The following is a 26,844-nucleotide window of genomic DNA, read 5'->3' as shown; positions in this document are numbered from 1 at the left end:
ACCTACACCACATGGACTGCAGCGGTTTGAGAAGGCAGCTCACCACCACCTTCTCAAGGGCATCTAGGGATGGGCAATAAATGCTGGCCTTGCCATAAACAAAGATAGCATTTCCAAGTTTAGTGTCATCTGCAAATGTATAAATTATTCCCACTATACCCAGGTGCAGGTTATTAATATACACTGGAAGAGCAGTGGCCCTAATACCAAGCCATGGGGGCCATCACTGTATACTTTCCCTCAGTCTGAAGAACAATCCTCACCAACACTCACTCTGTCCCTCAGTCACTGCTCTGGCCCCTTTAATCCCATTTTGCTAATAAGTCTCTACGGTGGTAAATTATCATCTTTAGAAAGTCCATAAAGATAACACCAACCACATTCCCGTCATCAACCCTATCACTTCATCAAATTATCCAATCAAATCAGTCAAATTACTAAGTCCCTTTATCAGTGTCATGCTTGCTCTCATTTATCTGCCTCCACTTCTTTGAAGCGACGATGAATTTTGCTCGGTATTATTGGCCCTAAAATCTTTTCCATCATCGAGGCTAAACTGGGCGGCTGTGTTTACCTTCCGCCCTTTCTTGAACAAGGGTGTAACATTTGCAATTCTTTGACATTCCCATCCACAATACTGGGGTTCAGCAGCGACCAATCCCAACAAACATTTCCTAACCTCCGGTAACTGAAAAGAAACACTTGCATTTATATAGCACCTTTCACAACCTCGGGACATCCCAAAGTGTAGAAAATACAGCAACCAATTTGCGCACAGCACGGTCTCACAGGGAACAATTTGATAATGACCTATCCAATCTGCATTAGTGATGGTTGAGTTATAAGTATTGGCTGCTTGATAATCCCCCTCAGAGGGGAAATTGTTGCTCCCTAAACCGTGGCTGACACCTGGAGTGGGTGTCCTAGGCCAGTATCACAGTAAAACCCTTGCAGCAGACGGCTGTGGAAGGAGCGCTGCCTTTAATGGAGTGTACACCTGTGCAGACACCTGCAGGTTGTGCTGCGCCCCAGGCAATTCCTCCTCTCCAGCTCGGGATTCTGTTGTTTACCTCGCTTTGAGTGTTTGGAAGGTTTTTATTACTTAGTTGTTGGGCCCCATGCCCAGATCCTGTTATTGATTCTCTACATGGATATCTGCAAAGTCACTCCAAGAAAGGTCAGAGTCTGGGCCTATGGGGATTCAGCATCAGGAAGCAGTGCCGGCGGAAGGGCTTTAACTCCCATTCCAAGGCAAAGGCAGGGAGAGGGGAGCGTTAAACAGACCCCAAATCAGGGTAGCTGGTATTTAAAGGTACAGAGAATATCTCAGTCTCTCTATACTGTTACTACTGACAAAGCTTTGGAATAGATTATGGAATAAATAAAGCTACTGAAATGGAGACTGTCACTAAATTCATTCCCAGAACGTTGAAAGATAAATCACAGTTACCAGTAAAGTGAAACAAGGAACATTTCTCTGGTGGGCCCCACAGATTGTGTTGAATCAGAGATGAACCATATCCTGTAACCTTCTCTTTTCATCCTTGAATGTAATACACAATCTGAGCAACACCAGCTGCTACACAATCAGTCAATCCTGCAGCACAGGAAGAGGCCATTCAGCCCATCATGCTTGTGCTGGCTTTTAGAAAGAGCTATCCAATTGATCCCACAACCCCTGCTCTGTCCCCTCACTCCGTTAACCTCACATTGAATTATTTATCCAATTCTCTTTTGAAACTTTTTATTGAATCTGCTTCCACTGCCCCTTTCACATTAAGGTGAAGAACCAGAAGTGACACAAGATTAAAAGCAATTTACACCGTGAATTAGGATCTGGAATGCACTGTCTGTAAGATTGGTTAAAACAGGTTCAATGGTAGCTTTTAAACAGGAGCTGAATAAATTGTTGAAGGGTTAATTACAAGGCTTTGGGACGGGGCAGAAAATGGGCCTGTGTTTTGTCAAACGCAGGCACAACAAGGTCGGAATGTCTAACCTCTGCTGTATCGATGATTCTAACGGCCACAACTCGCTGTGTAAGAAATCCTCATTCCCCCTCTGGTTCTTATACCGATTCTCCTCAATCTGTGTCCCTCTGGTTACCCACCCTCCTGCCACTCGAAACAGCTTCTCCTTATTTACTCCATCCAAATCCTTCATGATTTTGAACAACTCGATTAAGTCTCCTTCCCCCCCTCCTCCCAACCTCCTCTGCTCTGGGGAGAATAATCCCAGCCTCTCTCATCTCTCCACACATAGCCCTTTTAAGGAGGACCCCACAGAGTATTATAGCCCTTTTAAGGAGAACCCTGCAAGCGGAGGTCAATGACAGGAGGCAGTGAGTTGTCATGGAATTGTTATACACACACATAACATTCATTTCCTCTGTTAAAGTTACTGCAGCGAAGCAGCCTGTACTCTGTCAAAGCCGGCAGGAGTGGGGAGAGGACCCCTCACAGCCCCCCACCCCCCTCAGCAGCCAGGGTGCCCCCTCCCTCTCTCTAACAGCAGCCAGCTGTCCCGTTGTGTGTATCTTACCTGATCTCTGCCTCAGCCTCTTCCTCCAGTGCCAGACAACCAGCAGAGTGACTACATGTCCCACTATCACCAGGGTGGGGAAGAGGGGGCTTGTAGAATTGGGAGACATGAGGAGGGGGGAGGGTCTCCACTCCAGACCCAAGGAGAGAGGCAGACACAACAATGTTCAGCCAGCGAAACAGTGAGGAGGGAGCGGAGAGGGAGGAGATCAGTTCACTGATAATCCAGCCCTACCCTCTGCAGCCTCCTGCAATGCAGCGACTCGGTCTGGTCAACCCACCCTCTCACACTCTCTCTGTCTCTCTCCCTAACAACTCGTGCTGACACTTTCCAACTGCCCCTGCTTGCAGCGCTCTACTAACTCTACTGAGAGAGACAGAGACAGAGACAGAGAGCGAGACAGAGAAAGAGAACTGGCTGGCTTCAAATCCTAAAACAAATACCACACAACGCAAGCCTCAGCTGGAGAAAGGGCCATTACTCTAAACCAGTGAGAAACGGACCCAGTTAACGCTCCTCCTCTCCATCTCTCTCTGTCTCTCTCTCTCTGTCTCTGTCTCTCTCTCTGTCTCTCTCTCTGTCTCCATCTCTCTCTCTGTCTCTGTCTGTCTCCATCTCTCTGTCTGTCTCCCTCTCTCTGTCTGTCTCCCTCTCTCTGTCTGTCTCCCTCTCTCTGTCTGTCTCCCTCTCTCTGTCTCTTTGTCTCTATCTCTCTCTCTGTTTTTCTCTCTCCTCTCCCTGTTTTTCTCTCTCTCTCCGTTTTACTCTCTCTCTCTCCTCTCCCTGTTTCTCTCTCTCTCCTCTCCCTATTTTGCTCTCTCTGTCTCTGTCTGTCTCTCTCTCTGTCTCTCTGTTTGTCTCTATCTCTCTCTCTCTGTTTTTCTCTCTCCTCTCCCTGTTTTTCTCTCTCTCCTCTCCCTGTTTTTCTCTCTTTCCTCTCCCTGTTTTTCTCTCTCTCTCCTCTCCCTGTTTTTCTCTCTCTCTCCTCTCCCTGTTTTTCTCTCTCTCTCCTCTCCCTGTTTTTCTCTCTCTCTCTCCTCTCCCTGTTTTGCCCTCTCACTATTTCATTCTCTTTATTTTCCTACTTCCACTCCTAGTTTTTTTTTAAATTTCTTGTCCTCTGACTCTAAAATACGGGGTCATACACAGGAGGCATTAACCTCTTCAACAGGTGTCAACTTCTCCGAGGACAGAATCTATTCTTTCCACACACACACACATATACAGTTGCCTGGCCAGAAACCAAGCCCGGCCGGAATCGAACTGAGGTAGGAGGGGACAGGGAGTATTTTAAGAGAAGCTAGAGTTAGTTTCTGTCGCTAAATTCAAACCAGAATTCAAAGCAGATGACATCTGGCTCAATTTTAAATGTGGAAAATATAGCCTCAGTGTCAAGGTCATTACCAAACAGTGATTCACCTACCGGGTAAAAGCTTCATCCAAACTGATCACAGCGAGTCAAGAAAGCAGGATAAGAGAGAGAGGGAGAGAGACAGCAAGCTAGAGAGAAAGACGGAGACGGAGACAGAGAGACACCTCAGCTCCCCGCTCCTGTTTCAATAAAACAGAAAGCTGCAATGCACAGGATTCTCTCCTTGTCCCCTGTGAGGGGGTAGGTTAAAAATACCCTCTGATTAAAGTCCACACGTATGAGAACAAAATCCAAGAACTTGTCAGTGTATTGACATAAAATCCTGTGCAGTAGCCCAGAGACAGGAGTGTGCAGTAATCACACACACCAAGAGCCTGGTACCAAAACCGGCTCACTTACACACACTGCACCCTTTCCCCAAATAACTCCGAGATAAGAATAGGGGAGTGTGTCTTAGCTACAACACACGCAATGTACAACCCACCGACACACACACACACACACACACACAGCTCACTGACACACACACACACACAAAGAGCTCACTAACACATACACATACACTCACACACACACAGAGCTCACTGACACACACACACACACCTCACTGAAACACACACACACAGCTCACTGACACACACACACACACAGCTCACTGACACACACACACACACACAGCTCACTGACACACACACACACACAGCTCACTGACACACACACACGCTCACATACACAAACAGCTCACTGACACACACACAGCTCACTGACACACACACACACTCACATACACACACATGCAGCTCACTGGCACACACACTCACAGCTCACTGACACGCACAGGCAGCTCACTGACACGCACACGCAGCTCACTGACACAAACACACACACACACACACACGCTCACACAGCTCACCGACACACACACACACACACGCAGCTCACTGACATACACACGCAGCTCACTGACACGCATACACACACACACACAGCTCACTGACACACACACACACATGCAGCTCACTGATACACACACACATGCAGCTCACTGATACACACACACAGACACACTCACACAGCTCACTGACACACACACGCAGCTCACTGACACACAAACGCAGCTCACTGACACACAAACGCAGCTCACTGACACACACACACTCACAGCTCACCGACACACGCGCAGCTCACTGACACACACACACACACACATGCAGCTCACTGACACACACATGCAGCTCACTGATACATACACACACACACACAAACAGCTCACTGACACACACACACACTCGCAGCTCACTGACACACACATGCAGCTCACTGATACACACACACTCACACATGCGCACACACATGCACACACACACACGCACACACCCTCTCTCACACGCACACACTCACACATGCAGCTCACTGACATACACACGCAGCTCACTGACACACACAGTTCACTCACACACACACACACATACAGCTTACTGACACACACACACATACAGCTTACTGACACACACACAGCTCACTGACGCACACACAGCTCACTGATGCACACACAGCTCACTGACGCACACACAGCTCACTGATGCACACACAGCTCACTAACACACACACAGCTCATTGACACACACACACACATAGCTCACTGACACACACACACACACACACACACAGGTCACTGACACACACACACACAGCTCACTGACACACACACACAGAGCTCACTGACACACACACAGCTCACTGACACACACACACACAGCTCACTGACACACAGACAGCTCACTGACACACACACACACAGCTCACTGACACGCACACACATCTCACTGACACACACACACATCTCACTGACACACACACACACATCTCACTGACACACACACATACATCTCACTGACACGCACACACACAGCTCACTGACACGCACACACACAGAGCTCACTGACACACACATCTCACTGACACGCACACACACATCTCACTGACACGCACACACACAGCTCACTGACACGCACACACACAGCTCACTGACACGCACACACACAGCTCACTGTCACACACACAGCTCACTGACACACACACAGCTCACTGACACACACACAGCTCACTGACACACACACACACAGCTCATTGACACACACACACCTCACCGACACACACACACACAGCTTCCTGACACGCACACACAGCTTCCTGACACGCACACAGACAGCTCGCTGACACGCACACACACAGCTCACTGACACGCACACACACAGTTCACTGACACGCACACACACAGCTCACTGACACACACACACAGAGCTCACCAACACACACACAGCTCACTGACACACACACACACACCTCACTGACGCACACACAGCTCACTGACACACACAAAGCTCATTGACACACACACAGATCATTGACACACACTCAGCTCATTGACACACACACACAGCTCACTGACACACACACACCTCACCGACACACACACACCTCACCGACACACACACACCTCACCGACACACACACCTCACCGACACACACACACACACACACACACACAGCTCACTGACACACACACAGCTCACTGACGCACACGCAGCTCACTGACGCACACACACAGCTCACTGACACACACACAGCTCACTGACGCACACACAGCTCACTGATGCACACACAGCTCACTGACGCACACACAGCTCACTGATGCACACACAGCTCACTGACGCACACACAGCTCACTGACGCACACACAGCTCACTGATGCACACACAGCTCACTGACGCACACACACACACACACACACACACACAGGTCACTGACACGCACACACACAGCTCACTGACACACACACACAGAGCTCACTGACACACACACACAGAGCTCACTGACACACACGCAGCTCACTGACACACACACACACACACAGCTCACTGACACACACACACACTCACATACGCACACAGCTCACTGACACACACACAGCTCACTGACACACACACACACTCACATACACACACATGCAGCTCACTGGCACACACACTCACAGCTCACTGACACGCACAGGCAACTCACTGACACGCACACGCAGCTCACTGACACAAACACACACACACACACGCTCACACAGCTCACCGACACACACACACACACACACGCAGCTCACTGACATACACACGCAGCTCACTGACACGCATACACACACACACACAGCTCACTGACACACACACACACATGCAGCTCACTGATACACACACACATGCAGCTCACTGATACACACACACAGACACACTCACACAGCTCACTGACACACACACGCAGCTCACTGACACACAAACGCAGCTCACTGACACACAAACGCAGCTCACTGACACACAAACGCAGCTCACTGACACACAAACGCAGCTCACTGACACACAAACGCAGCTCACTGACACACAAACGCAGCTCACTGACACACACACACTCACAGCTCACTGACACACACACACACACACACACATGCAGCTCACTGACACACACATGCAGCTCACTGATACATACACACACACACACACACAAACAGCTCACTGACACACACACCCACTCGCAGCTCACTGACACACACATGCAGCTCACTGATACACACACTCACACATGCGCACACACATGCACACACACACACGCACACACCCTCTCTCACACGCACACACTCACACATGCAGCTCACTGACATACACACGCAGCTCACTGACACACACAGCTCACTGACACACACACACAGCTCACTGACACACACACACACAGTTCACTGACACACACACACACATACAGCTTACTGACACACACACACACATACAGCTTACTGACACACACACAGCTCACTGACGCACACACAGCTCACTGCTGCACACACAGCTCACTGACGCACACACAGCTCATTGACACACACACACATAGCTCACTGACACACACACACACACACACACACACACACACAGGTCACTGACATGCACACACACAGCTCACTGACACACACACACAGAGCTCACTGACACACACACAGCTCACTGACACATACACAGCTCACTGACACACACACACACAGCTCACTGACACACAGACAGCTCACTGACACACACACACAGCTCACTGACACACACACACAGCTCACTGACATGCACACACATCTCACTGACACACACACATCTCACTGACACACACACACACATCTCACTGACACGCACACATACATCTCACTGACACGCACACACACAGCTCACTGACACGCACACACACAGAGCTCACTGACACACACATCTCACTGACACGCACACACACATCTCACTGACACGCACACACACAGCTCACTGACACGCACACACACAGCTCACTGACACGCACACACACAGCTCACTGACACGCACACACACAGCTCACTGACACGCACACACACAGCTCACTGACACGCACACACACAGCTCACTGACACGCACACACACAGCTCACTGTCATACACACAGCTCACTGACACACACACAGCTCACTGACACACACACAGCTCACTGACACAGACACAGCTCACTGACACACACAGCTCACTGACACACACACAGCTCACTGACACACACACACACAGCTCATTGACACGCACACACAGCTTCCTGACACGCACACAGACAGCTCGCTGACACGCACACACACAGCTCACTGACACGCACACACACAGCTCACTGACACGCACACACACAGCTCACTGACACACACACACAGAGCTCACCAACACACACACAGCTCACTGACACACACACACAGCTCACTGACACACACACACACACACACACACCTCACTGACGCACACACAGCTCACTGACGCACACACAGCTCACTGACGCACACAAAGCTCATTGACACACACACAGATCATTGACACACACTCAGCTCATTGACACACTCACACAGCTCACTGACACACACACACCTCACCGACACACACACACCTCACCGACACACACACAACTCACCGACACACACACAACTCACCGACACACACACACCTCACCGACACACACACCTCACCGACACATACACACACACACACAGCTCACTGACACACACACAGCTCACTGACGCACTCGCAGCTCACTGACACACACGCAGCTCACTGACGCACACGCAGCTCACTGACGCACACGCAGCTCACTGACGCACACGCAGCTCACTGACACACACACACAGCTCACTGACACACACACACAGCTCACCGACACACACACACCTCACCGACACACACACCTCACCGACACACACACAGCTCACTGACGCACACACAGCTCACTGACACGCACACACACACAGCTCACTGACACACACACACACAGCTCATTGACACACACACAGCTCACTGACACGCACACAGCTCACTGACACACACACACACACACAGCTCACTGACACACACACAGCTCACTGACACACACAACTCACTGACACACACACAGCTCACTGACACACACACACACACACACACAGCTCACTGACACACACACACACAGCTCACTGACGCACACACACACAGCTCAGTGACGCACACACAGCTCACTGATGCACACAAAGCTCAATGACACACACACACCTCACCGACACACACACACCTCACCGACACACACACACCTCACCGACACACACACACAGAGCTCACTGACACACACACAGCTCACTGACACACACACAGCTCACTGACACACACACAGCTCACTGACACACACACAGCTCACTGACACACACACACAGCTCACTGACACACACACAGCTCACTGACACACACACAGCTCACTGACACACACACAGCTCACTGACACACACACACAGCTCACTGACACACACACAGCTCATTGCCACACACATACACAGCTCACTGACACACACACACAGCTCACTGACACACACACACAGCTCACTGACACACACACACCTCACCGACACACACACACACAGCTTCCTGACACGCACACAGACAGCTCGCTGACACGCACACACACGGCTCGCTGACACGCACACAGCTCACTGACACGCACACACACAGCTCACTGACACGCACACACACAGCTCACTGACACGCACACACACAGCTCACTGACACGCACACACACACAGCTCACTGACACACACACACAGCTCACTGACACACACGCAGCTCAATGACACACACAGCTCACTGACACACACACACAGCTCACTGACACACACACAGCTCACTGACACACACGCAGCTCAATGACACACACACAGCTCACTGACACACACACACAGCTCACTGACACACACACAGCTCACTGACACACACGCAGCTCAATGACACAGATACAGCTCACTGACACACACACACAGCTCACTGACACACACACAGCTCACTGACACACAAACAGCTCACTGACACACACACAGCTCATTGACACACACACACACAGCTCACTGACACACACACACCTCACCGACACACACACACACAGCTTCCTGACACACACACAGACAGCTCGCTGACACGCACACACACAGCTCGCTGACACGCACACACACAGCTCACTGACACGCACACACACAGACAGCTCACTGACACACACACACACAGCTCACTGACACACACACACACAGCTCACTGACACACACGCACACACAGCTCACTGACACACACGCACACACAGCTCACTGACACACACACACACACAGCTCACTGACAAACACACAGCTCACTGACACGCACACACACACAGCTCACTGACACACACACACACACAGCTCACTGACACACACACACACACACAGCTCACTGACACACACACACACAGCTCACTGATATACACACACACACAGCTCACTGACACACACACAGCTCACTGACACACACACACAGCTCACTGACACACTCACAGCTCACTGACACACACACAGCTCACTGACACACACACACAGCTCACTGACACACACAGCTCACTGACACACACACACACAGCTCACTGATGCACACAAAGCTCATTGACACACAGACACCTCACAGACACGCACCCACACACAGCTCACTGATGCACACAAAGCTCACTGATGCACACAAAGCTCACTGACACACAACTCAGCTCACTGACACACAACACAAGCTCACTGACACCACACACAGCTCTCTGACACGCACACACATCTCCACTGACACACACACACATCTCAGTGACACACACACACACATCTCACTGACACGCACTCAGATCATCTCACTGACACGCACACACACCAGCTCACTGACACGCACACACACTAGAGCTCACTGACACACACACACAGCTCACTGACACACACACACACAGCTCACTGACAACACCACAGCTCACTGACACACTGACATGCTCCTGACACACACACACAGCTCACTGACATACACCACAGCTCACTGACACACACCACACATGCTCACTGCCACACACACACACACAGCTCACTGACACACACAGCTCACTGACACACACAGCTCACTGACACACACAGCTCACTGACACACACAGCTCACTGACACACACAGCTCACTGACACACACACACAGCTCACTGACACACACACACAGCTCACTGACATACACACACAGCTCACTGACATACACACACAGCTCACTGACATACACACACAGCTCACTGACACACACACACAGCTCACTGACACACAGCTCACTGACACACACAGCTCACTGACACACACAGCTCACTGACACACACAGCTCACTGACACACACACACAGCTCACTGACACACACACACAGCTCACTGGCACACACAGCTCACTGACACACACACACACACACACACACACACACACACACACACACAGCTCACTGACACACACACACACACACAGCTCACTGACACACACACACAGCTCACTGACACACACACACACAGCTCACTGACACACACACACACAGCTCACTGACGCACACAAAGCTCACTGACACACACACACAGCTCACTGACACACACACACAGAGCTCACTGACACACACGCAGCTCACTGACACACACGCAGCTCAATGACACACACACAGCTCACTGACACACACACACAGCTCACTGACACACACACAGCTCACTGACACAGATACAGCTCACTGACACACACACACAGTTCACTGACACACACACAGCTCACTGACACACACACAGCTCACTGACACACACACAGCTCATTGACACACACACACACAGCTCACTGACACACACACACCTCACCGACACACACACACACAGTTTCCTGACACACACACAGACAGCTCGCTGACACGCACACACACAGCTCGCTGACACGCACACACACAGCTCACTGACACGCACACACACAGACAGCTCACTGACACACACACACACACAGACAGCTCACTGACACACACACACACAGCTCACTGACACACACGCACACACAGCTCACTGACACACACGCACACACAGCTCACTGACACACACGCACACACAGCTCACTGACACACACGCACACACAGCTCACTGACACACACACACACACAGCTCACTGACAAACACACAGCTCACTGACACACACACACACACAGCTCACTGACAAACACACAGCTCACTGACACACACACACACACAGCTCACTGACACACACACACACAGCTCACTGACACACACACACACAGCTCACTGACACACACACACACACAGCTCACTGATACACACACACACACAGCTCACTGACACACACACAGCTCACTGACACACACACAGCTCACTGACACACACACACAGCTCACTGACACACTCACAGCTCACTGACACACACACAGCTCACTGACACACACACAGCTCACTGACACACACACAGCTCACTGACACACACACACAGCTCACTGACACACACACACAGCTCACTGACACACACAGCTCACTGACACACACAGCTCACTGACACACACACACACAGCTCACTGATGCACACAAAGCTCATTGACACACAGACACCTCACAGACACGCACCCACACACAGCTCACTGATGCACACAAAGCTCACTGATGCACACAAAGCTCACTGATGCACACACACAGCTCACTGACACACACACAGCTCACTGACACACACACAGCTCACTGACACACACACAAACAGCTCACTGACATACACACACAGCTCAGTGACATACACACACAGCTCACTGACACACACAGCTCACTGACACACACACACACACACACACAGCTCACTGACACACACACACACACAGCTCACTGACACACACACACAGCTCACTGACACACACACACAGCTCACTGACACACACAGCTCACTGACACACACAGCTCACTGACACACACACACAGCTCACTGACACACACAGCTCACTGACACACACACACACACACACACACACACACACACACACACAGCTCACTGACACACACAGCTCACTGACACACACACACACACACACACAGCTCACTGACACACACACACACACAGCTCACTGACACACACACACAGCTCACTGACACACACACACAGCTCACTGACACACACACACACAGCTCACTGACACACACACACACAGCTCACTGACGCACACACACAGCTCACTGACACACACACACAGCTCACTGACACACACACACAGCTCACTGACACACACAGCTCACTGACACACACACACAGCTCACTGACACACACAGCTCACTGACACACACACACAGCTCACTGACACACACACACAGCTCACTGACAAACACACACACACACAGCTCACTGACGCACACAAAGCTCATTGACACACACACACCTCACTGACACACACACACAGCTCACTGACACACACACACAGCTCACTGACGCACACAAAGCTCACTGACACACACACACAGCTCACTGACACACACACAGCTCACCGACACACACACAGCTCACCGACACAGGCACACCTCACCGACACAGGCACACCTCACCGACACACGCACACCTCACCGACACACGCACACCTCACCGACACACGCACACCTCACCGACACACGCACACCTCACCGATACACGCACAGCTCCCTGACACACAAACACAGCTCACTGACACACACACGCAGCTCACTGACACACACACGCAGCTCACTGACACACACACGCAGCTCACTGACACACACACAGCTCACTGACACACACACAGCTCACTGACACACACACACACACACAGCTCACTGACACACACACAGCTCACTGACACACACACAGCTCACTGACACACACACACAGCTCACTGACACACACAGACAGCTCACTGACACACACAGACAGCTCACTGACACACACACAGCTCACTGACGCACACACAGCTCACTGACGCACACACACAACTCACTGACACACACACACAGCTCACTGACGCACACAAAGCTCATTGACACACACACACAGCTCACCGACACACACAGCTCACCGACACACACAGCTCACCGACACACACAGCTCACCGACACACACAGCTCACCGACACACACAGCTCACCGACACACACACTCACACACAGCTCACTGACATACACACACACACACACAGCTCACTGACACACACACACAGCTCGCTGACACACACACACAGCTCACTGACACACACACACAGCTCACTGACACACACACACAGCTCACTGACACACACACAGCTCATTGACACACACACAGCTCACTGACACACACAGACAGCTCACTGACACACACACAGCTCACTGACGCACACACACAGCTCACTGATGCACACACACAACTCACTGACGCACACACAGCTCACCGACACACACACTCACACACACAGCTCACTGACACACACACACAGCTCACTGACACACACACACACACACACACACAGCTCACTGACACACACACACAGCTCACTGACACACACACACAGCTCACTGACGCACACACACAGCTCACTGACACACACACACAGCTCACCGACACACACACACAGCTCACCGACACACGCACAGCTCACCGACACACGCACAGCTCACCGACACGCACACCTCACCGACACACGCACACCTCACTGACACAAACACACAGCTCACTGACACACACACAGCTCACTGACACACACAAAGCTCACTGACACACACAAAGCTCACTGACACACACACACACACACAGCTCACTGACACACACACACAACTCACTGACACACACACAGCTCACTGACACAAACACACAGCTCACTGACACAAACACACAGCTCACTGACACAAACACACAGCTCACTGACACAAACACACAGCTCACTGACACACACACAGCTCACTGACACACAGACAGCTCACTGACACACACAGACAGCTCACTGACACACACACAGCTCACTGACGCACACACAGCTCACTGACGTACACACACAGCTCACTGACGCACACACACAGTTCACTGACGCACACAAAGCTCATTGGCACACACACAGCTCACCAACACACACAGCTCACCGACACACACAGCTCACCGACACACACACTCACACACAGCTCACTGACACACACACACACACAGCTCACTGACACACACACACCTCACTGACATACACACAGCTCACCGACACACACACACACACACACAGGTCACCGACACACACACACACACAGCTCATTGACACACACACACAGCTCACTGACACACACACAGCTCACTGACACACACACAGCTCACTGACACACACAGACAGCTCACTGACACACACACAGCTCACTGACGCACACACAGCTCACTGACGCACACACACAGCTCACTGACGCACACACACAGCTCACTGACGCACACAAAGCTCATTGACACACACACAGCTCACCGACACACACACAGGTCACCGACACACACACTCACACACAGCTCACTGACACACACACACACACACAGCTCACTGACACACACACACACACACACACACACACAGCTCACTGACATATACACAGCTCACCGACATACACACACACACACACACACACACACAGGTCACCGACACACACACGCACACACACAGGTCACTGACACACACACACAGCTCACTGACACACACACACAGCTCACTGACACACAAACAGCTCACTGACATACACACAGCTCACTGACATACACACAGCTCACTGACACACACACACAGCTCACTGACACACACACAGCTCACTGACACACACACAGCTCATTGACACACACACAGCTCATTGACACACTCACACAGCTCGTTGACACACTCACAAAGCTGATTGACACACACACACACACAGCTTCCTGACACGCACACACACAGCTCGCTGACACGCACACACACAGCTGACACGCACACACACAGAGCTCACCGACACGCACACACACAGCTGACACGCACACACACAGAGCTCACCGACACACACACACACAGCTTGCTGACAGGCACACACACAGCTCACTGACACGCACACACACAGAGCTCACTGACACACACACGCACAGAGCTCACTGACACACACACCACACACACAGCTCACTGACACACACGCAGCTCACTGACGCACACACGCAGCTCACTGACACACACACGCAGCTCACTGACGCACACACACACAGCTCACTGACGCACACACAGCTCACCGACACACACACAGCTCACCGACACACACACAGCTCACCGACACACACACAGCTCACCGACACACACACAGCTCACCGACACACACACACACACTCACGACCACACACACAGCTGACACAGCACAGCACACAGACACACCACAGCACTGACACACACAGCTCGCTGACACCACACTCACAGTCTCACTGACACCACACACACAGCTCACTACACACACAACACACAGCTCACTGACACACACACCAGCAGCTACAGCACACAGCTCACTGACACAACACGCAGCTCACGACGCACAACACGCAGCTCTCTGACACCACACGCAGTCTCACGACTCACACACACACATGCTCTCAGACAAACACACCAGCTCACTGACCACCACACTGCTCACGACGCACACACACAGCTCACTGACGCACACACACAGCTCACTGACACACACACACACAGCTCACTGACACACACACACACAGCTCACTGACACACACACACAGCTCACTGACACACACAGCTCACTGACACACACAGCTCACTGACACACACACACAGCTCACGACACACACCACAGCTCACTGACACACACCAGCTCACTGACACACACACACACAGTGACACACACACACACAGCTCACTGACACACACACCACAGCCTCACTCGACACTCACACACACAGCTCACTGACACACACACACAGCTCACTGACGCTCACTGACACACACACACAGCTCACCGACACACACACAGCTCACCGACACACACACACACAGCTCACCGACACACACACACACAGCTCACCGACACACACACAGCTCACTGACACACACACACACAGCTCACTGACACACACACACACAGCTCACTGACACACACACACACAGCTCACTGACACACACACAGCTCACTGACACACACACAGCTCACTGACACACACAGCTCACTGACACACACACACACAGCTCACTGACACACACACACAGCTCACTGACACACACACACACAGCTCACCGACACACACACACACAGCTCACCGACACACACACACACAGCTCACCAACACACACAGCTCACCGACACACACACACACCTCACCGACACACACACAGCTCACTGACACACACACAGCTCACTGACACACACACAGTTCACTGACACACACAGCTCACTGACACACACACACACAGCTCACTGACACACACACACACAGCTCACTGACACACACACACACCTCACCGACACACGCACAGCTCACTGACACACACACAGCTCACTGACACACACAGCTCACTGACACACACAGCCCTCTGACACACACACACAGCTCACTGACACACACACACAGCTCACTGACACACACACACAGCTCACTGACACACACACACACAGCTCACTGACACACACACAGCTCAGCGACACACACACACACAGCTCACCGACACACACACACACAGCTCACCGACACACACACAGCTCACCGACACACACACACACAGCTCACCGACACACACACACACAGCTCACCGACACCCCACACACAAGCTACCGGACACACACACACACAGCTCACCGACACACACCACACACAGTCACGGACCACACACACAGCTCACGACAACACACAGCTCGCTGACACGCACACACACAGCTGACACGCACACACACAGAGCTCACCGACACCCACACACACACAGCTGCTGACAGCACACACCACAGCTCACTGACACGCACACACACAGAGCTCACTGACACACACACACACAGAGCTCACTGACACACACACCACACACACACACAGCTCACTGACACACACGCAGCTCACTGACACACACACGCAGCTCACTGACACACACACGCAGCTCACTGACACACACACGCAGCTCACTGACGCACACACACACAGCTCACTGACACACACACAGCTCACTGACGCACACACAGCTCACTGATACACATACAGCTCACCGACACACACACAGCTCACCGACACACACACACACCTCACCGACACACACACACACCTCACCGACACACGCACAGCTCACTGACACACACACAGCTCACTGACACACACAGCTCACTGACACACACACACAGCTCACTGACACACACACACAGCTCACTGACACACACACACACAGCTCACTGACACACACACGCAGCTCACTGACACGCTCACTGACACACACACACAGCTCACCGACACACACACACACAGCTCTCCGACACACACACACACAGCTCTCCGACACACACACACACAGCTCTCCGACACACACACAGCTCACCGACACACACACAGCTCACCGACACACACACACACAGCTCACCGACACACACACACACAGCTCACTGACACACACACACAGCTCACTGACACACACACACAGCTCACTGACACACACACACACAGCTCACTGACACACACACACACAGCTCACTGACACACACACAGCTCACCGACACACACACACACAGCTCACCGACACACACACACAGCTCACCGACACACACACACACAGCTCACCGACACACGCACAGCTCACTGACACACACACAGCTCACTGACACACACACACAGCTCACTGACACACACACACACAGCTCACTGACACACACACACACAGCTCACTGACACACACACGCAGCTCACTGACCCGCTCACTGACACACACACACAGCTCACCGACACACACACAGCTCACCGACACACACACACACAGCTCACCGACACACACACACACAGCTCACCGACACACACACAGCTCACTGACACACACAGCTCACTGACACACACAGCCCTCTGACACACACACACAGCTCACTGACACACACACACACAGCTCACTGACACACACACACACAGCTCACTGACACACACACACACAGCTCACTGACACACACACGCAGCTCACTGACCCGCTCACTGACACACACACACAGCTCACTGACACACACACACAGCTCACTGACACACACACACAGCTCACTGACACACACACACAGCTCACTGACACACACACACACGCAGCTCACTGACACACACACACGCAGCTCACTGACACACACACATGCAGCTCACCGACACACACACACACACAGCTCACCGACACACACACACACAGCTCACCGACACACACACACACAGCTCACCGACACACACACAGCTCACCGACACACACACAGCTCGCTGACACGCACACACACAGCTGACACGCACACACACAGCTGACACGCACACACACAGAGCTCACCGACACACACACACACAGCTCGCTGACACGCACACACACAGCTCACTGACACGCACACACACAGAGCTCACTGACACACACACACACAGAGCTCACTGACACACACACCACACACACACACAGCTCACTGACACACACGCAGCTCACTGACGCACACACGCAGCTCACTGACACACACACGCAGCTCACTGACGCACACACACACAGCTCACTGACACACACACGCAGCTCACTGACGCACACACACAGCTCACTGACGCACACACACAGCTCACTGACGCACACACACAGCTCACTGACACACACACACACAGCTCACTGACACACACACACACAGCTCACTGACACACACACGCAGCTCACTGACACGCTCACTGACACACACACACAGCTCACCGACACACACACAGCTCACCGACACACACACACACAGCTCACCGACACACACACACACAGCTCACCGACACACACACAGCTCACCGACACACACACACGCAGCTCACCGACACACACACAGCTCACCGACACACACACACACAGCTCACCGACACACACACACACAGCTCACCAACACACACACAGCTCACCGACATACACACACACAGCTCACCGACACACACACAGCTCACCGACACACACACACACAGCTCACCGACACACACACACACAGCTCACCGACACACACACACACACAGCTCACTGACACACACACACACACAGCTCACTGACACACACACACACACACAGCTCACTGACACACACACACACACACAGCTCACTGACACACACACACACAGCTCACCGACACACACACACACACAGCTCACTGACACACACACACACAGCTCACTGACACACACACACGCAGCTCACTGACACACACACACGCAGCTCACTGACACACACACACGCAGCTCACCGACACACACACACACAGCTCACCGACACACACACACACACAGCTCACCGACACACACACAGCTCACCGACACACACACACACACAGCTCACTGACACACACACACACAGCTCACTGACACACACACACACAGCTCACTGACACACACACACACAGCTCACCGACACACACACACACACACAGCTCACTGACACACACACACACAGCTCACTGACACACACACACACAGCTCACTGACACACACACACGCAGCTCACCGACACACACACACGCAGCTCACCGACACACACACACACAGCTCACCGACACACACACACACACACACAGCTCACTGACACACACACACACAGCTCACCGACACACACACACGCAGCTCACCGACACACACACACACAGCTCACCGACACACACACAGCTCGCTGACACACACACACACAGCTCACCGACACACACACACACAGCTCACCGACACACACACAGCTCACCGACACACACACACACAGCTCACCGACACACACACACACACAGCTCACTGACACACACACACACAGCTCACCGACACACACACACACACACAGCTCACTGACACACACACACGCAGCTCACTGACACACACACACACAGCTCACTGACACACACACACACAGCTCACTGACACACACACACACAGCTCACTGACACACACACACGCAGCTCACTGACACACACACACGCAGCTCACCGACACACACACACACAGCTCACCGACACACACACAGCTCACCGACACACACACACACAGCTCACCGACACACACACACACAGCTCACCGACACACACACAGCTCACCGACACACACACAGCTCACCGACACACACACACACACACAGCTCACTGGTGCATACAGCTCACTGACACACACAGGTACAGTTAACATCCCTCAAACACAATCTCGGCAAGCAGTGAGAACCTTTGACAAGGTTAAGTTCTGACGGTCTGACCCCAACCCCCACTCAGATCAGCAACAGGCTGCGATCAGGCAGCAGCTGCCTTACCTTGTCCCTGCTGAATTAAATCTTCCATGAATGAGCTGCCATCATCTAGTTCCATTGTGTTCCAGGCTGTAATGTCAATGTTCTGCCTACTTGAACTCCACTCAAACATTCTACCAGGTAGAAATAATCCCACCAAAGATTATATATCAGAACCCCGATCCCTCTCTCCACAGCCCAGATCTGAGCTCTCAAACTGACAGAAAATTTCTTGGCTCAGCCTCCCCTCCCCTCGCCTGCCTCTCCTGGACTGCTCACAGGATTTTCAACAATCTCTCTCAGGCTGGCATGTAAATGGGCTGCACCCTGACAATTCTTGGTTCAGCTCAGATCCACTCAGCTCTACTCAGGACCTGCTAACACACAGCTGGGATAACAGGCAACACTCCACTTCAGGCCCCAGCTCCAGGGCACACCCCAGGTTCCTGCTGTCCCAGTCCCCAGGCCTCCCTTGCCCTAGCATCCCCGGCCTCCGGTGTCCCAGGCCCCAGGCCTCCGGTGTCCCAGTATCTTCAGTGTCCCAGGCCCCAGGCACAACTGAGCAAGAGAAAAGAGACCCCAAGCCCAGCTTCTGGATAAAGCAAGGAAGGGTTCTCTTAGGCCTCAGCTTAATCTGAAACTTCCCAATTTTCTCCTGACACCTAACAAGCTTCATCTTTACAAATCCAATTCCTAATTTATCACAAGCCTCAGATCTAAGTTCCACTGCTTAACTGGGACTCAGTCAAATCCCCGCTGTCCTACTCCCCCTCATCCTAAGTCTGCCCTGCCCCAAACCCCCACCCTGTTGTTTGATTGCAGTGACTCTCCTATTACCCAGGAGCATTCCACAGAAACAGAAGGAGGACATTTAGCCCCTAGAGCCTGTTCCATCACATCTGAGATTGTGAATGACCTATACCACAGTTTTACTCTGATTATATTACACATTTCTGGGTCACACTTGATAAAAACATCTCCAGAGAAAGGCAGTCGGTTAGGATGTGCAAGCACCATATGACCATAAGACATAGGAGCAGAAATTAGGCCATTCAGCCCTTCGAGTCTGCTCCACCATTCAATCATGGCTGATAAGTTTCTCAACCCCATTCTCCCACCTTCTCCCCGTAACCTTTGATCCCCTGACCAATCAAGAACCGATCTATCTCGGTCTTAAATACACTCAATGACCTGGCCTCCACAACCTTCTGTGGCAATGAATTCCATAGATTCACCACTCTCTGGCTAAAGAAGTTTCTCCTCATCTCTGTTCTAAAAGGTCTTCCCTTTACTCTGAAGCTGTGCCCTCGGGTTCTAGTCTCTCCTACTAATGGAAACATCTTCCCCACGTCCAGTCTATCCAGTCCTTTCAGTATTCTGTAAATTTCAATCAGATCCCCCCTCATCCTTCTAAACTCCATCGAGTATAGACCCAGAGTCCTCAAACATTCCTCACATGTTAAGATTTTCATTCCTGGGATCATTCTCGTGAACCTCCTCTGGACCCTCTCCAGGGCGAGCACATCCTTCCTGAGATACGGGGCCCAAAATTGCGCTCAATATTCTAAATGTGGTCTGACCATAGCCTTATAAAGCCTCAGCAGCACATCCCTGCTTTTATATTCTAGTCCACTCAAAGTAAATGCCAACATTGCATTTGCCTTCCGAACTACCGACTCAACCTGCAAGTTAACCTTAAGAGAATCCTGGACTAGGACTCCCAAGTCCCCTTGCACTCCAGATTTCTGAATTCTCTCCCCATTTAGAAAATAGTCTATGCCTCTATTCTTCCTACCAAAGTGCATGACCTCACACTTGCCCACATTGTATTCCATCTGCCACTTCTTTGCCCATTCTCCTAATTTGTCCAAATCCTTCTGCAGCCTCCCTGCCTCCTCAATACTACCTGTCCCTCCACCTATCTTTGTATCATCTGCAAACTTAGCCAGAATGCCCTCAGTTCCTTCATCTAAATCATTAATGTATAAAGTGAAAAGTTCTGGTCCCAACACTGACCCCTGCGGAACTCCACTAGTCACCGGCCGCCATCCTGAGAAGGACCCCCTTATCCCCACTCTCTGCCTCCTGCCAGACAGCCAATCTTCTATCCATGCTAGTACCTTGCCTCTAACACCATGGGCTCTTATCTTACTGAGCAGCCTCCTGTGCGGCACCTTGTCAAAGGCCTTCTGGAAGTCCAAGTAGATAACATCCATTGGATCTCCTTTGTCTAACCTACTTGTTACCTCCTCAAAGAATTCTAACAGATTTGTCAGGCATGACCTCCCCTTGATGAACCATGCTGACTTTGCCTGATATTACCATGCACTTCCAAGTATTCTGAAATCTCATCCTTAATAATGGACTCTAAAATCTTACCAACGACCGAGGTCAGGCTAATCGGCCTGTAATTTCCTGTCTTTTGCCTCACTCCCTTCTTAAACGGGGGGTTACATTAGCAATTTTCCAGTCCTCTGGGACCCTCCCTGACTCCAGTGATTCCTGAAAGATCACCACTAACGCCACCACTATCTCTTCTGCTATCTCCTTCAGAACTCTGGGGTGTAATCCATCTGGTTCAGGTGACTTATCCACCTTCAGACCTTTCAGTTTTCCTAGCACCTTCTCCTTGGTAATGGCCACCACACTCACCTCTGCCCGCCCGACTCTCTTGAACTTTGGGGATGTTACTCGTGTCTTCCACTGTGAAGACTTACGCAAAGTACCTATTCAGTTCCTCCGCCATTTCTTTGTTCCCCACTACTACTTCTCCAGTGTCATTTTCCAGCGGCCCAATGTCCACTTTTACCTCTCTCTTACCCTTTATATATCTAAAAAAACTCTTGCAATCTTCTTTTATATTATTGGCTAGTTTACCCTCATTCCAGCACATTCCAGATGCCATTGCATTCTAAAGATTAGTCTTTTTGAGTCCGATTTTTTCTTCATGTCTAGTTTAAAGATTCTGAATGCAGTTAGTTCCCAGCCTTAATTTGTTCATTTCTCTTGCATCACGAATTTTATCCACTTTCTCATCTGTGAACTGCTTAAGCATGTGTTTACCTGCTCTCTCACCAGCTTGTTGTCTATTACAGTATCTCCTGTCTCTCATTAATGAGCCACATCTCATTCAACCACTTTCTGATTTCCAATATATCCATTACACTTTACAATTAGTCTTCCTGTTATTCGTTTTCCTCAAATTCCTTTTCTGCAGTTGTTAATATTTTCTTTGTTGGTTCTTGCTGCTTGTACCAGCCATTTCCTTTATACTCAATCTTCTCTCGGAATTGGGGTTGCTTTCTGCACTCTGTCTCCTCTATCCATTCTTGCCTCTTATATCACACTGAACTCCAACATTATGGGCTGAATTTTCTGTTCTGCAGGCAGGCGTGTGCCTGACCTGATCGGGGGTAAAGTAGTGCATGAGCTCTCGGGCGAGCTTCCCAACATCATCTTGCACTCGCGCGATATTTCAGTCGGTGAATGTGTGCGAGAGTTGGCAGCACACCCGCCGACAATTAAGAGACCTATTGAGGCCATTAAACTAGTAAGTAATTTGTATTTTTCACTCCCTGTCCAACCTTATTGTTGGTGGGCGAATAGGCCAGGCAGCCTTTGCATTTTTTAAGAAACCTCATCCACCGGTAGGATGACGTTTCTAAAAGTAATTAAAAATAAATAAAAAATTTTAAACATAATTTTTAACATGTCCCTGTTCATGTGGCTGAGTCGCACGTGCAGGTGTTTCCCTTATTTTTCATTGTAAAAGTCTTCAGCTCCCAGAGGTGGCTCTGTGCCTTCAGGACACGCTCCCCGACGCAGGCGCAAACTTCAGCGCTAACACTCCTCCCGCACCCCCCCACCCTGACAGCGCTGAGGCTCCCAGCGTGCGTTTCACCTAGGCTGAATCTGGGCCCACCCACTGCATACACACAACAAAGGGAAAGTCCTGCCCGATATTCCTACATTACAACCCTTCAAGAATATATCTCATTGGCTGTAAAGCACTTTGGAACAGCCTGAGGTTGCAAAAGGTGCCAAATAAATGCAAGTCTGTGTCTGCATTCTTATTCAAACATCCCTCACTGTGTTTCTGTAGGTTTATCTGTTAAAACATTCAGCCAAGTTAAACATGTTCATCTTACATCAGTCTTACTGCTCGTGTACAATCCTTCTCCTTCTCAGCCTCAGTGTCAAACTCCACCATGCTATGGGTACTTTTCTTACTGTCACATTATTAACTATTTAATGATCATTATTCATCACTAAATTCAGCATATCACCTCCCTTTCTGTTCGAAAGCACATTATGGCAAACTGTTAAGAATTCAGAGAAGAGAAAGTTCAGGTACAAACGAGGCATAACCCTCTGAAGGCAGTGATGGGGAATCCAAAGCTAATTCTCCCCTGGATGACAAAGAAAATCTAAAATAAAATAAATAAAACATTCTTAATTGCCCCGGAGAAGGTGATGGTGAGCAGCTTTCTTTAAACCACTGAAATCCAGGTCTTGGGAAGGATACAGTGGGAGATCTCCCACGCCATGTCAGGAACAGGATTCCACTCATAACTGGGAAGATTCTGCAAAGTGCAGCAGGACATTGAAAAATTAAATAGAGGAGGGAGAGAGAGTTTATAAGAAAAGATTAACAGGTATCATTAAATTGATACCCAAAACGTTTTGTACATACATGAAGTGCCAGTAGTTAGCTAGAGAAAATGCTGCTGCTTTTAAGTATTGAAGGAGAAATCTCCAGATAGAGGCAGAAGACTTTTAGACAACATTTGACAAAGTGCCACACGGGACATTTATGAAGAAGATGGAAGCCACTGGTATTAAGATGAAAGTGGATCCAGAATTGGCTCAGTGACAGGAAAGGAAGGATGATGACGCCATGTTCTCCATCTGTCAGTTTTGAATCCATAATTCTTTGGAATTTTTATAAACCACCTAGATTTGGGTATAGGAAGCAGCTTTATAAAGTTTGGAGATAATATGAAACTTGACAAAGTGGTGACAATAATTCTCAGTTTCAGGAGGACATAGAGCGGATGCTGAATGGGCAGAAGTATGGCAGATAAAGTTCAATGCAGAGAAGTGTGAAATAATGAAATTTGAGAGGAATAATATGGAAAAACAGT

General features: G+C 50.8%; 1 protein-coding gene across 3 annotated transcripts in view; it reads right to left on the bottom strand.

Annotated features, from left to right (window-relative positions):
* Nucleotides 1–21,794, bottom strand: part of LOC121275851 (plectin-like) — a 253,127-nt gene extending 231,333 nt beyond the window's left edge. Inside the window, exon 1 of one of the 3 annotated variants that reach the window (XM_041183572.1) lies at nucleotides 21,725–21,794. In XM_041183572.1, coding sequence (XP_041039506.1) covers nucleotides 21,725–21,779 — 55 coding nt within the window. In that variant the 5' untranslated portion in view covers nucleotides 21,780–21,794. Of the gene's footprint in view, nucleotides 1–2,541; nucleotides 2,579–3,964; nucleotides 3,996–21,724 lie in introns of those variants that run through there. The other 2 variants (XM_041183574.1, XM_041183576.1) reach the window with 2 other exon arrangements.
* Nucleotides 21,795–26,844: the final 5,050 nt, after the last annotated feature.

Source organism: Carcharodon carcharias, chromosome 3 (assembly GCF_017639515.1).
Source record: "Carcharodon carcharias isolate sCarCar2 chromosome 3, sCarCar2.pri, whole genome shotgun sequence".
Lineage (NCBI taxonomy): Eukaryota > Metazoa > Chordata > Chondrichthyes > Lamniformes > Lamnidae > Carcharodon > Carcharodon carcharias.
The sequence above is the reverse complement of the archived record's forward strand: the minus strand, read 5'-3'. Positions and strand labels throughout refer to the sequence as shown.